Genomic DNA, 12,239 nt, shown 5'->3' with positions numbered 1-12,239 from the left:
AAACCATGAGCGCCATCATTACTAATTCATGGCCTCGTATCCGAGAAACTGAGCATATGGAGAACGTCGTCCGAATTCTGTCGTTATGTTGGCTAAACGTTTCTGAGGAGATTGAGCATGAGGCATCTCGGACTTTAGCTGATATCAACACATTGTCACGAGAGTTGGCACATACAGCTCGAATTCTTCAGGCACTCTGGGACCATGATGCCTCTCAATGTCCCGCGAAGCTGAGTGAAGCCTTGAAGCAAGAACCGCGGCTATCTAACCTTTTCCCGGAAATGCTGGCGTGAAGGCTGAGCGGCTGTTGCTAAGACTCAGTCTAGGGGCTGTTGCTTGAAGAAAGACTTCCCACGCAGCCATTTCCTATAGGCTTTGTATCGTTTCTTCGGACCATCTTCCTCAGTCACCGTTAGAGGGTTTTCCCCCACCTTGAGCAACTCAGCGTAGACATCGATCTCTTCTTCAGTTCCTTTGACCATTAAACCTTCATCTTGCCAGTCGCCGCTTACATACTCCTGATACTCAGACGCATCCACGTCCACGGGCGTGTCGCTTGAAATAACGAGAGGAAGATTTTGAGGATGACGGATATATCGCTCGTAATCTTCGGATTCCTGCTCGGCAACAGACGGATTCAGTGAGTCATGGACAGCTTTGGTGAAAGTCCACTGTGCAGCCTTGGATTTCTCCAGGGCTGTTGGCTTCGTCTTAGGGCTATGTTCAGATGCCTGCACTGGTTGATTCGTGTCCAGTCGCAGAGAGCTGGCGTGTGCACCCTTGTCTTGAACAGGTTGCAGCCAACGCTGGAGCGAGATCCCTTTCGCTGGTGATCGGTCCAAAATCGAATCTGGCGCCCCATTCGCTCCCACAGTCTGTCCTCGAGAACTTGTTACATTTGCGTGTGGATGAGCATCTTTCTTCGACTTCTTTTTGTCACCGTGATCAACTTCATTATCAGTTCGAACCCGGAAAGGGCTGAGGTCGTAGCGGCCATCCTGGGTAGATTTAAGGGGGATGTATTTGATAGTTGAGTTCATCTTGTAAGCAAACATCTTGGGGAAAGAAGAGAGGGTCGATGGCCTGTAATACTCGAGCCAATAGTCATCAAAGAATTCAACCGGATGGGCGCGGGCAATGTCTTTGCTGGGTACGTATGGTGGAATTGTTCGTCTCTGCAAATTATCCGGAACATACCAATTGATGTAGTCGTGCTTCAACCTGGCGGACCAATCTCGTGGATCGGCGTGATGGAGGTAGTAATCAGTTGCCAAGTCCCACAGCATAGGTTGGCCTTGAGTGAATATGTAATTGCCAAGGAATAGGTTGTAGGCCTCCTGGCGTTGACTGTCCAGGAAGGAGTTGTTGTAGTATCGCTTGAAGCTCTCGATCATGTCTCTTGAATGACTTGTCCATTGGTTAATTTTTCGGTAGGTTTCCATGGTATTGACCAGTTGTGAGCCGCCGTACTGAACAGCAATGGTATCACCATGGTCATGCCACATGTGAGTGAACAAATTGACAGCGTCCGTGTCGTAATCAACCGACGTATCCTCAAGAATGCCAAGGGCATGTAGCTGGTGACCTAAGGCTCGCTTGCCGATGACAAACTGCGCAGCATTAGTACGGTCCAAGCAGTCGATGCAATTTGTTCTGGCGACTCCATTCTGTGCTGTCATGGGGCTCGTGAGACCATCTCCGTTTTGGAAGAAGCCTGTTGTAGCGAGGACCGACTCTGCGATAAGCTCGAGGTTGCCAATAACGTCCCCACCACGCACTTTCGATGCGCGACTCATATCCCACGCTTTGTGAATAATCCTCTTATCCTCAGGCAGGAATTGATTAAGATAGTTGATGGCATGAGTATATTCCTCCAGTAGCTTTGATTCACGAGGCGTCCGTTCTTTGGACTTGATCAGGTTCACAACATAGATCGGCGCACCGTAGCGCTCGAACAGGTTATCGAAGTGCAGAGCGGCGGCGCCATAGAACGGATCAACCAAATTAAGCTCAATCGGGGGTTTGGGTGTAACGCCGGTGCTGTCCTGTGTCCAGTACAGCGGAATGCTCCCTCTGTGCTGAACATAGGAGGTGTACTGCGGGCTACAGTATAGTTGAGGACCAGGTGCGTGAAACGACGTGGTCAGTGACTCCGCTACGATCTGCTCCGTCTCAACATCGTTGGCAACATAACCCTAGGAGTGTCAGCACGCGAGCACCAAGGAGAGAAGGCAAAAGCCACTTACAAGATCGTTGGCTCCGCGTTTCAAGAACCGAGCACCGGCAAAGTAGCGCGATCGCCTTGCGATGACAGTGATGTGTGCAGTACGGCCGTAAATTGACAGAGCTGTTGAAGATCAGTACGGAGCATGGACATAGGAGCTGCAGTCCCATTTGCCGAACTCACCCGCTTGATCAATGTACCCATGTATAATTGGACGACACCAGTCATATGGGTCCCGAAGAGCAGTAACGGCAGGCTGTAGCAGATAGTCGTTCCAGACAAACATGGAGTTGAAATCGTCGTCGTCAGGCGGCAGCATTCCCTTGGCAAGAGCATCGCGCTCCCGGATGACGTTATGCTGCAAGGTACGTGTAACATCGTAAGAATAGCTGTAATAGAAAGAACGAGTCAAGTCGAGATTGTTCAAGATGCCGAGGAATCGTTGCTCCTCGGTGTTGCGGGCATCTGGCTTGAACTTGGCGGGAGTCAGGGAAACAAGCTCAGTGCCCTCGATCTGGTATATGTAGTGGCCTCCAACCATAGCGACAGTGCTCTTTTTTGTGATGAGAAGCATATAGTAGGGGCCGGTGAACTTGATAAAGCCAAGGAGTCCCCATGTGGTGCAGCGAAGCTTGATGCCACCGGTACCTCGGTTCCCGTCATCTATTGTGTCGAGCAGTTGGTTCATCTCCTTCAAACTATAGACAATTTTGTCATCCGTCACGTTGAGCTCAGCACCCTCGGTAGTGCGGTCAATCTTGAGGATTCGATAGCGCTTTTCACTGACATCGACACCGACGATGTAATATCGACTGGCCGTTTCGTAAAGACTGAACTTGTGCATCTTGTAAATCAGGCGATCAGGGACACGGTCATCGAAGGCATCTGGGAATGCGCGTGTGGACGGGTCGGGGCTCGTTGTTCGCATAAAGGGCTTCGCTACAGCGGGCTCATCGTCATTGTCGTCTTCACCGATCGTGGGGCCGCCGACGGCTTCTGAAGACAAGGGACTTCCCGCGCCATTGTTCTGAAGCGAGGGGAAAACAGGTGCATCGCCGTTGGCGTCGTTGGTAGCTGGAAGCTCGCCTACTTCAGGGCCTGGGCTGACCGCGCCGGAAGCACCATATTCAGACATTCTGACGAGTGCGTGGCATGTCCGAGCGTGGGCGAATCGCTGGAGAGGATGCACCTATCTTTGAGCGTATAAAATGGTGAGTCGCATCGAGTTGAGCAGGCAAATGTGTCTGCTGTTGCTGTACATGAAGAATGCTGTGTGTCGTAATCAGTTAAAAAAGGACGCCGGGTAGGTAATAGGTAGGGAGACACGAAATGACAGAGCCAATTCCTGCCTCAGAGATCAAGCATGGATGGATGGATCGATTGTCGGCGGTTTACTCGCAGTCCCTTATCGTCGTGCAACCCCTCCCATAGGTTCCATGTAGATAAATGAACCCCACATCGCATCTCAGTTGATGACGTTGTAAGTGTCGTATGCCGGCGGTCACATGTCTATGAATTTAGTTACCGTCCATCTTACAAACAAACAGACAGTCGAAACCAATATTGGCCTTTTCAGCATGGCGCTACTGGCATTCTACCAACTCCGAATACGTGCACAGGCTCTTTCCCCCCATTGCTCCAATCCAAGCCAGTCACTGTTCTCTGCTTCGCCCATTCGACTTTGGTGTGGCCTGGATCTAGCGTGTGTATATCCGCGGCTCATGAACCTGCCGATCTAGTAAACTAACAACAAACTACTGAACCCCATCCTTAGTAACACCTCTACTCTTGCAGCTCTCATTCCGGGGTAAAGCTGAAGCCTCTTGGCTTAGGTGAGCTATCCGATTCTTATCGTTGTTAGATCTCCATGCCAAGCAGCCAGCTCCGTGACCTCGGTGTTTTAGGTAGTCTCTCGCTCAGCCTACCTACCTACTAGTCTGTCCACGGGGGACAGCACGCGACTTTACGCCATATTTACCCATCGACCCTTCATTGTCTCGATACAACCTTGTCGAATTCTTGATAACCCTTGCCAACTGCATTGGCTCAGCGTCTGCGTCGAGCATATCTCATCCAGCAGCATCTTTGACTCTCGTTGTCATCACATATGTATGTAGGTTGGACCTATCTAACAATGTACAATACATGTCCTCATGCTTGACCATTTGCCACCGTGGCTGCATAAGTTGTGTTGCATCTGTTAGCTCTTTGCCGAGCTGAGCGACCAACGGTTGGTGTCTCACGACATTGATCCAATTGCCTTCTCTCAAGGACCACCACTACGCCTCGAATAGGTTCGTGTCTGCTAAAAAGCCATCTCCCGGCAAATAGATTCATGAGGTGATTAGCAACATGGTCACGGTACCTTTGTCTAGCTTGCATGTTAGCCTTACAGTGTTACGACTACCACCACCTTTGGCTTTTGTTTCCAATCAAGGGCCTCAGACCATTGCTGGAGGCTGGCTGATCACACACTCAATCGTCATCGCGGTCGAACTATGTAGGCTACCTCACTGATAGCGGCAACCTCCTAAAGGATTTCTCAACCACTCGCTAAGAACCCTTTGTACTGTGACCATCACCCTGACGTCAATGGCCGTGATGGTCTGATTCTAAGCCACGTCCAGCTGCCTCCTTCCGTACCTAGCATTGGCCGTATCTCTGTCTACAAGCGATACGCCACTGCAAGCGTCAATCTAAAACCGCTCTTGTCTAAGCTTCCCATGTCCATCCAATTCAATACAACTGACTGCCTACAAGCCGAATAGAGGTAGACAGGCATTCATCTTGCGGGGTAATAGACACCTCCATTACCTACCTACCTATCCATTTGAGACTTCCCAAGGCAGTATATAAACACCTCGTTGCCCAACGATCTCGACTTGAATCCCTCCAAGTCTTCTTCCTTACTTAGGCACCTATCAAGTACCTAAAATTGAAGATACCCCCAAAACATTTGTACTCAGAATCTTTCGTTCCTTCCTCCTGCCCCTCCACAAAAACTCTTTACACGGCCCAGACAGTGAACGATGGAGCAACCTATTAATACCCAAGAGGGTACTACACAGCCCCTGAACGAAACGCCTGTTGTTGGGTCACCCCCCCAGGATCGTAGAGCAAGCGATGCCGCACAAGACCGGAGAATGAGTGATGAGTGGGGTACGTACAATATATGTCAAACAATTGTGCATCGGCAGCTAACTGAGAAATGCTTAGATGCGTCAAAGGTTCCCCCCAGTCGTTTCCAAAAACGCAAGGGATCCATTTATGCTACGCCTGGATCTCGCGACGGTCATGTCGACAGGAACTATCAGGACAAGTACTGGTCCAAGATGACCGAGAAGAACTGGGGCAGCAGCAGCAAGTAAGCATCGGGAGCGAGTATTGCGTGATCAGGTAGCAGGAGTTTGGTTTCATGATTGATTGCCGAGTTCACAACTGTAAGATGAGAGACTAAATACGGAAAATAAGGGAATAGTTATCTTGGATAAACGTCTTGTACGTCCTACTACGCAAAGAAAAACATAAATTAGGCACTCCACCTGCAACCGCCCATCATTCATCAATGCCATCGATCTCAATGGCGTCGGGATTTGAAGTGACTGCCGCTGTAGCTGGTGTGCCTCCAACTGGACCAGTACTGGCTGCCACGAACCCCTGCGGTGCTCTGGATTGCCTCTCCAGTGCCACTATGGCATCCGTTATCTCGGCATCATCTGCCCCTCCAGGACGACGTTGACTGCGTGCAAGGGCCTGGGAAGCTATAAAGTTGACGTCTGTGTTGTATTGCGCCTGAACACTTCGCTTGATACGTAACATTTCTTTAAATGTATCTTCGTTACCGTGCTGCACTTCGAACTGCTCCCATTTCGTCCAGAAGTCGGGGTTTATGCGGGGGTCACAGAACTGTGATGCATGGCCATAGATGGCGCGAGCCCGGTCAATCTCACCCAACCTCTTCTCCATGTCCGCAAATTTGAGGCACATGTCCTTAGCTTCGACATCTGGAAGAGCAGCGATGGCCCTCTCGTAAATTGGTCTGGTCGACGTCAGGCCGAAATTGGAGGCAGATTTGGTGATATAGAAGTTGAACATGTCAGCCCGGTCTTCGTCCGCGACTGCTCGTGTGGCCCGCTCGTAAATTCGCATTGCATGACGCGCTAGGCCACGTTCCTCTTCCAAGTTGCCATACATGAGGTAGATCGTCTTTGCGAACTTCGGAGGGCAATCTTCCACGGCTTGCTCGAATAGATCGCGAAGTCGTTCTATCCCGATCTTCCGATCAACAGCCTTAGTAAGATACAAGTTCCAGAGCTCAAAAGCAACGGGGTAGCTGAATAGGTCTAAGCCGCGCTCATAAATCTTGAACGATTCCTCATAATATTTGTGCTCCTCGAGTAAATTGGCATAGTTGACAACCGTCTGAGGTGTTGCAATTCGGAGCTCAAAGATTCGTTCATAAACCTTTTTGGTCTCATCCAAAGTAGACACGCTTTCAACGAGATCGACGTAGAAGCTCCAGAGTTTCCAGCTCTTGTGGACTCTTTGTTGCGGTGACAAGGTCTCGTCGAAGTAGTCCACAGTGGAGCGCTTTGGTGCCTGAATTGCTTTGGCCATGATCCGGACGGCTTCGTCGAAGTTCTCATTTCGTAATTCCATTTCTGCCCATTCAATCCACATATCAGCAAGCTCTGCTACTGACTTGAAGGGCACCTTGATCGCCTTCTCCATGATGACCCGGGCGTTTCTCAGGTCACCTCCGCGTTCATAAAACTTTGCATAGTTGGCCCAGAGCTGATGAAATGCCCCGATGGCGCGTTTTGGCTGTATTGCCGCAATTGCATCCGTGTACGTCTGAGCAACTTCCTTCTTGTTATCGCCCCAAAGGGCAACTCTCTTTTCCCACTCTGGAACGTTGTTCGGATTCTGGCGTAACAGGACGTCGTTTAGGAGGAATGGTCGCCTGTCCATGAGTTGTTCAAAGCGCATCATTCTGATATCCAGCTCAAAGTCCGCGTTTTCGTCTTCTATCCCTTTCTCGGCCCTTGCAGACGCAACCTCCATGAGAGCACCGATGATCGACTCTTCAAATTCGGTATAAGCCTCGAAGATAAGGGTGAAGTCTCTCACTGTCATGACTGTGGTGATCCCCTCTTCAAAGACATCGCGAGCTCGTTCAAAGCTGCCTCTCCGGATCCAATAAGTAGCGAGGCCTGACCATAACTTCCCTCTTTGATCCGCAAATCTGGAAATACCACTTCGAATTATACGTTCCGCGTCAATGCCAGTTTCGTATCCTGTCTCGATTTCGGCGGCGTGTTCAACAACAAGATCTACCATTTCGCTCCAGAGTTCATAATGGCCTTTCCCGTGCTTGCTGTTGAACCTGGCGTTGTTAAGAACATCTATAAATTTCAGCGCGGCCTCTGTGTAAAGCCCCGTTTGAGTCAGTAGTTCGATGAAATCCTCAGCATCTTCGGGATGCACCTGCATATAGCGTCGCCAAATCTTCACAGCAGTTTCGCCCGCGGCTGAGTTCGCAAATGGGCGATAGAAGGCCCAAATACGATTGTGCTGAGATATGGGAAGAGCTCTTAGAGCTCGGTCGAATGTCCGTCGGGTGAGAGTAACAAGAGGTTGTTTCGTCAGGAACTTGAGGTACATTTCCCATATCCGCGGCATCTTGTGTAATAGATTGAGGGCCTTTTCGAAAAGGGTGTTGACTTTGCGATATTCTGCGGCGAATAATGCTGGATTCAACTTGGCAACGTGCTTAACTCGAAACGAGAGATACTAGATAATGTTAGGCTTCAGCATTAGGCAACAGATGCCATTCCGTGGGTTTTATCATACCAGTTTCCATAATTTGTATGAACGCGGCAATTGAGCGCAAGCTCGCTCCATCACATACGTTTGCTCGAGGATGGTTCCGTGATGTGTTTTGAACTCAATGTATTCCAGCCAGGGCTTCACACTACCAGGGTCGCGAAGGACATCTTGCTCGTAAACGGAATCCTCGTTGGACTGAAGGATTTCGGTCAGTTGAGTATCATACGTGATGCGCATCGTGTTTGTGTACTTACTACGAGATGCAGTTGGGGCTGTCTGCGCGCTCCATTTAGAGCGTGATCAATCGGAGCCATAATCATTATGGAATTCTAGATCGTTGAGGAAATGACAGGAGAAATTTCGCGAAGGTGGCAGTTGAATCGGATCAACGTGAACCGTACATCGTTGAGAGAGCTGGAAATGTCAAAGGACGTCGTTCCGAAAGCCACAATGTGCCTCGTTTAGGCCCGAGTCTGGCCGAACGCGCCAACTTAACACCCTCAAATGTCGCTGGCTCCTTATGCGGTTCGGCGGGAGGAAACTAGAGGAGTCCTGGGTTGCTCGATCTTCGACTGATGAGAACGCGAGACTGTTGTATTTTTCTGAAGCCCGCAACACCTAGGTCCTCACAGTTCAGGGCCGATCCACTAAACCGCTAAGAGTGGGACGACCAGTCGTCGCTGCTTACGTTATAGCATTGATAGCTGCCCAGCAACTCTGCCCGAACGAACAAAGTCTAAGGGAGCTTTCCGGGGCTGCCAATGGTCCAGCTAGCGCCTTGGACCTGTGACGACGACAGCCTAGATACCTTCCAGGTTACCTTGAGACAGACAGCCTAAAGCGAGACAGCTTCACACTCTAGCCACCACTACCACACGAACAACACCAAACCTGCACTTCTCATCAAATCTTGCCTATCAAAATGTCTGGGGCCAATGTAAGTCAAAACTTTCGCCTTCCCTAGACGGGTCGTGAGAAGCGCTGATGATTGTGGCCCAGGATCGTGAAGCAGTCTTTCCAACCCGGCAATCACTGGGCATCATGAAGGCAAAGCTGAAAGGCGCAGAGACAGGCCATAGTTTATTGAAGCGAAAGAGTGAAGCTCTGACAAAGTATGGCAACGATACAGCTCTGCTCACCCATTGTTACGACTGGCTAACCCTTGAGTGCAGACGATTCCGAGGTTCATATCCCCGACAAACCCTTGATGTAAACCAATCCTTTCGCTAGCGTACTGATACCCGATAACACAGAAATCACAAGACGAATCGATGAGGCCAAGCGAAAAATGGGGCGAGTGATGCAAATTGCAGCTTTCTCGCTGGCAGAAGTGACATATGCTGTTGGTGGTGACATTGGGTACCAAGTGCAGGAGTCCGCCAAGTCTGCTCGGTTTCGCGTTCGTACGAAACAAGACAACGTATCCGGTGTTCTTCTTCCAGCTTTCGAAAGCTACCTTACCGAGGGAAACAATGACTTCGGTCTGACGGGTTTGGGCAAGGGAGGGCAGCAGGTTCAGCGATGCAGGGAAACATATGCTCGTGCTGTTGAGGCGCTGGTTGAGCTGGCTAGTCTGCAGACCGCGTTTGTCATCCTCGATGAGGTCATCAAAGTGGTCAATCGGCGTGGTATGTCGCTCGAACTGTTGACATCAGCTGTGATACTGATTATCATCCCAGTTAACGCGATTGAGCATGTCATAATTCCCAGGACCGAGAATACTATCAAATACATCAACTCTGAGCTTGACGAGCTCGATCGCGAGGAGTTCTACAGACTAAAGAAGGCAGGTTTTAGCATAACCCGAGTCATGGCGATTCATCTGACATATGATAGGTTGCGAACAAGAAACAGCGAGATACTGCTGCAGCAGATGCCGAGATGAAGGCAAGACGTGAGGCGGAAGCATCCGCGCAGCGCGGAGACAAGTCCCAGAAAGGCGATTCCACAACTGCAGATGTACTGGGCGCCGGCGACGATGAAGACGTCATTTTTTGAGAGAGCAGTAGCCGTATCGGAAGCGTGCGACAAACAGGCTGTCATAGTATAATGCTGGAGTGCAGGAGATAGCTGGATGTGTGTTGTGTTTATTGTTAAATAAGTATCCATCAGCTAACGTTGTGACCGTACCAATTAGCAATTACGGCCTTTCTATCAATACTAGCATTCATATTCACTGTCGCTGGTAGGTGACCTTGATGGGTTTGTCTCCCAAGTGTAAGCCAGCCGTGTTTTCTTTGGCAGTAATAGCGCCTTGTTCCGCCTCGTATTCGACAAATGCGATACCACGACGACCAGGTACCAGCCTAACCTCGCGAAATCCGTCAAATCGACCGAACACGCTGGTCAAAGTCTCGATGTCATAGTCTTCGGGGAAGTTCTGGACGAAAAGAATTTTGTTGGGAGGGAGGAACTCGTCAAGCACACTGCCCGATGCTGCGGCGCTGGTGGACTTGAGACCTGATGATTTCGCTGCCTTTGCAGGTCGGTTGTCGTTGACTGAGCCAGGCCCTCGCTTGTTGATTTGTCTCTGCTCTTCTGCAGACTCAAGGGCCTTGCGTTTGTCTATATGTCCCGCCGACGTTAGCGACGGAATAAGATGAGAGATTGAATTAATCATACCCTTCTCAGCTTGCCGATGGCGCTTATGCTGCTCGAGGTCTTCCTGGTTGCCCTTTAATTCAACGGTCTTGTCGCTCTGCGTTCGTGCGAAAGCAACTTTCATAGGTTTGCCGAAAAGCTCGAACCCATCGATTTCAGTGATAGCATCTTGGGCACTTTCAGGGTTATCATAGACGACAAATGCCTGCCCTTTAGCACGAAGATTCTTCTTCGCCACAATGTCAACAATATTGCCGAACTCTGCGAAAACTGTTCTCAAGGCATCTACCAATGCATCAAGCTTGACGCGCTCTTCGAGATTTTGGACGTATACACTACTGAATGTTAGCAGGTATCGTTCACGTGGTGTCGGGAGTGCAATGACACGCACGTGGAGATGGGCATCCTGGAAGCCATAATGTAGGTATGCTGATGAAGGAGGACAAGATTGATGGCGACTGTGTTAAGGCTTAATGTCGGATACGGGTAAACCAACCATCCCTAAAAACTAACTACTTTCACTCGCGAGCCCCCCCCCCTCTAAACAGGTCCTTAGCCAGGTTTTTAAGTAGCCTAACTAGCCTAATTAAGTCATAAAAGAGTATATAGTTATATTAATTATTATTAAAAAATAAGTTATTAATTTAAATAAGTTATAATTATTTTTTAATTATTATTTATTTTTTATTTTAATATTTTTATTTTATTATTAATTTAATAAAGTTATTAAGCTTTTAACTTTTATTTAAAGGCTTATAGAATAAGGGCTTTATAGTAGGCCTATATCTTAAAGGTTAAAAGTATATAAGATTTATTTACTTTAATAATATAATTACTACCTTAACTAAATAGTATTAATACTACCTATAGGCTTTTTAATACTTATATTAGCCTTTTTTCTTTACCTTACTTAAAAAACAAAAATATCTTAAATTAATTTTTTATATATTAGGCTAAATTAATTATAATTTTAAGATATATTTTTTAATATAAGTTTCTTTTTATTAATTATAGTTATTAATATTAATTATAGCTATTAATACCTTTAATTTAAATTATTACTTCTTTATTAATATTACTTTATCTATCTCTAATTTAAACTACTATATCTTTATTAATATTACTTTATCTATTTTTAGATATAAGGTCAATTAGTTATATGCCTTTATATATATATTTAATTAATAGAGGTCAATTTAGCTTTTACTAACTAACTTATATAAATAGAGTTAACCTAATTTCTTTAAACCTTTAGTCTTAAAACCCTACTATTACCTTATATTTATCCTAGAACTCTATATATAGATATACTTTATATTAAAAGCAGTACCCCCTTTACTATAATAACCCTTTTAGTTATATTAAAAAGCCACTTTTTATATATATTTAAATTATCTATAAAGGCAATAAGGAAGGTAGCCTAATTTAATTTAAGGAAATAACCTTTTTTTAGGTCTCTTTTTAGGACTTTTAGACCTAATAGCTTATTATTAACCTAATTTAAATTAATTAAGCTAAAATAGCCTATATAATAGATTAATCTAATTAAGTTATAATTAAAAATAGCTATTTTAATTAGGTTAAA

General features: G+C 47.3%; 5 protein-coding genes across 5 annotated transcripts; 2 read left to right on the top strand and 3 right to left on the bottom strand.

Moving 5' to 3' along the window:
* Window positions 1-317: 317 nt before the first annotated feature.
* FPRO_13094 (uncharacterized protein) lies at window positions 318-3,359 on the bottom strand (the record flags this gene model as incomplete). The annotated part of the gene is made up of 3 exons (XM_031222509.1): window positions 318-2,195; window positions 2,247-2,347; window positions 2,408-3,359. 3 exons carry the CDS (start codon window positions 3,357-3,359, stop codon window positions 318-320), a joined length of 2,931 nt encoding a protein of 976 aa, XP_031087961.1.
* A 1,894-nt stretch (window positions 3,360-5,253) lies between these two features.
* On the top strand, window positions 5,254-5,592 carry FPRO_13093 (uncharacterized protein; the record flags this gene model as incomplete). Its single annotated transcript, XM_031222508.1, has 2 exons — window positions 5,254-5,383; window positions 5,441-5,592. 2 exons carry the CDS (start codon window positions 5,254-5,256, stop codon window positions 5,590-5,592), a joined length of 282 nt encoding a protein of 93 aa, XP_031087960.1.
* A 187-nt stretch (window positions 5,593-5,779) lies between these two features.
* On the bottom strand, window positions 5,780-8,367 carry FPRO_13092 (uncharacterized protein; the record flags this gene model as incomplete). The annotated part of the gene is made up of 3 exons (XM_031222507.1): window positions 5,780-8,017; window positions 8,078-8,248; window positions 8,308-8,367. The coding sequence occupies 3 exons, from the start codon at window positions 8,365-8,367 to the stop codon at window positions 5,780-5,782; spliced, it is 2,469 nt and encodes an 822-aa protein (XP_031087959.1).
* Window positions 8,368-8,975: 608 nt separating this feature from the next.
* Window positions 8,976-10,051, top strand: FPRO_13091 (putative vacuolar ATP synthase subunit D; the record flags this gene model as incomplete). Its single annotated transcript, XM_031222506.1, has 6 exons — window positions 8,976-8,990; window positions 9,053-9,165; window positions 9,226-9,236; window positions 9,307-9,681; window positions 9,733-9,860; window positions 9,908-10,051. The coding sequence occupies 6 exons, from the start codon at window positions 8,976-8,978 to the stop codon at window positions 10,049-10,051; spliced, it is 786 nt and encodes a 261-aa protein (XP_031087958.1).
* Window positions 10,052-10,226: 175 nt separating this feature from the next.
* FPRO_13090 (uncharacterized protein) lies at window positions 10,227-11,071 on the bottom strand (the record flags this gene model as incomplete). The annotated part of the gene is made up of 3 exons (XM_031222505.1): window positions 10,227-10,618; window positions 10,676-10,989; window positions 11,046-11,071. The coding sequence occupies 3 exons, from the start codon at window positions 11,069-11,071 to the stop codon at window positions 10,227-10,229; spliced, it is 732 nt and encodes a 243-aa protein (XP_031087957.1).
* Between the last annotated feature and the right edge of the window lie 1,168 nt (window positions 11,072-12,239).

The sequence above is a fragment of the Fusarium proliferatum genome, assembly GCF_900067095.1.
Source record: "Fusarium proliferatum ET1 genome assembly, contig: FPRO_scaffold012, whole genome shotgun sequence".
NCBI classification, from domain to species: domain Eukaryota; kingdom Fungi; phylum Ascomycota; class Sordariomycetes; order Hypocreales; family Nectriaceae; genus Fusarium; species Fusarium proliferatum.
Note: the sequence above shows the minus strand (reverse complement) of the source record. Positions and strands in the feature narration are given on the sequence as shown.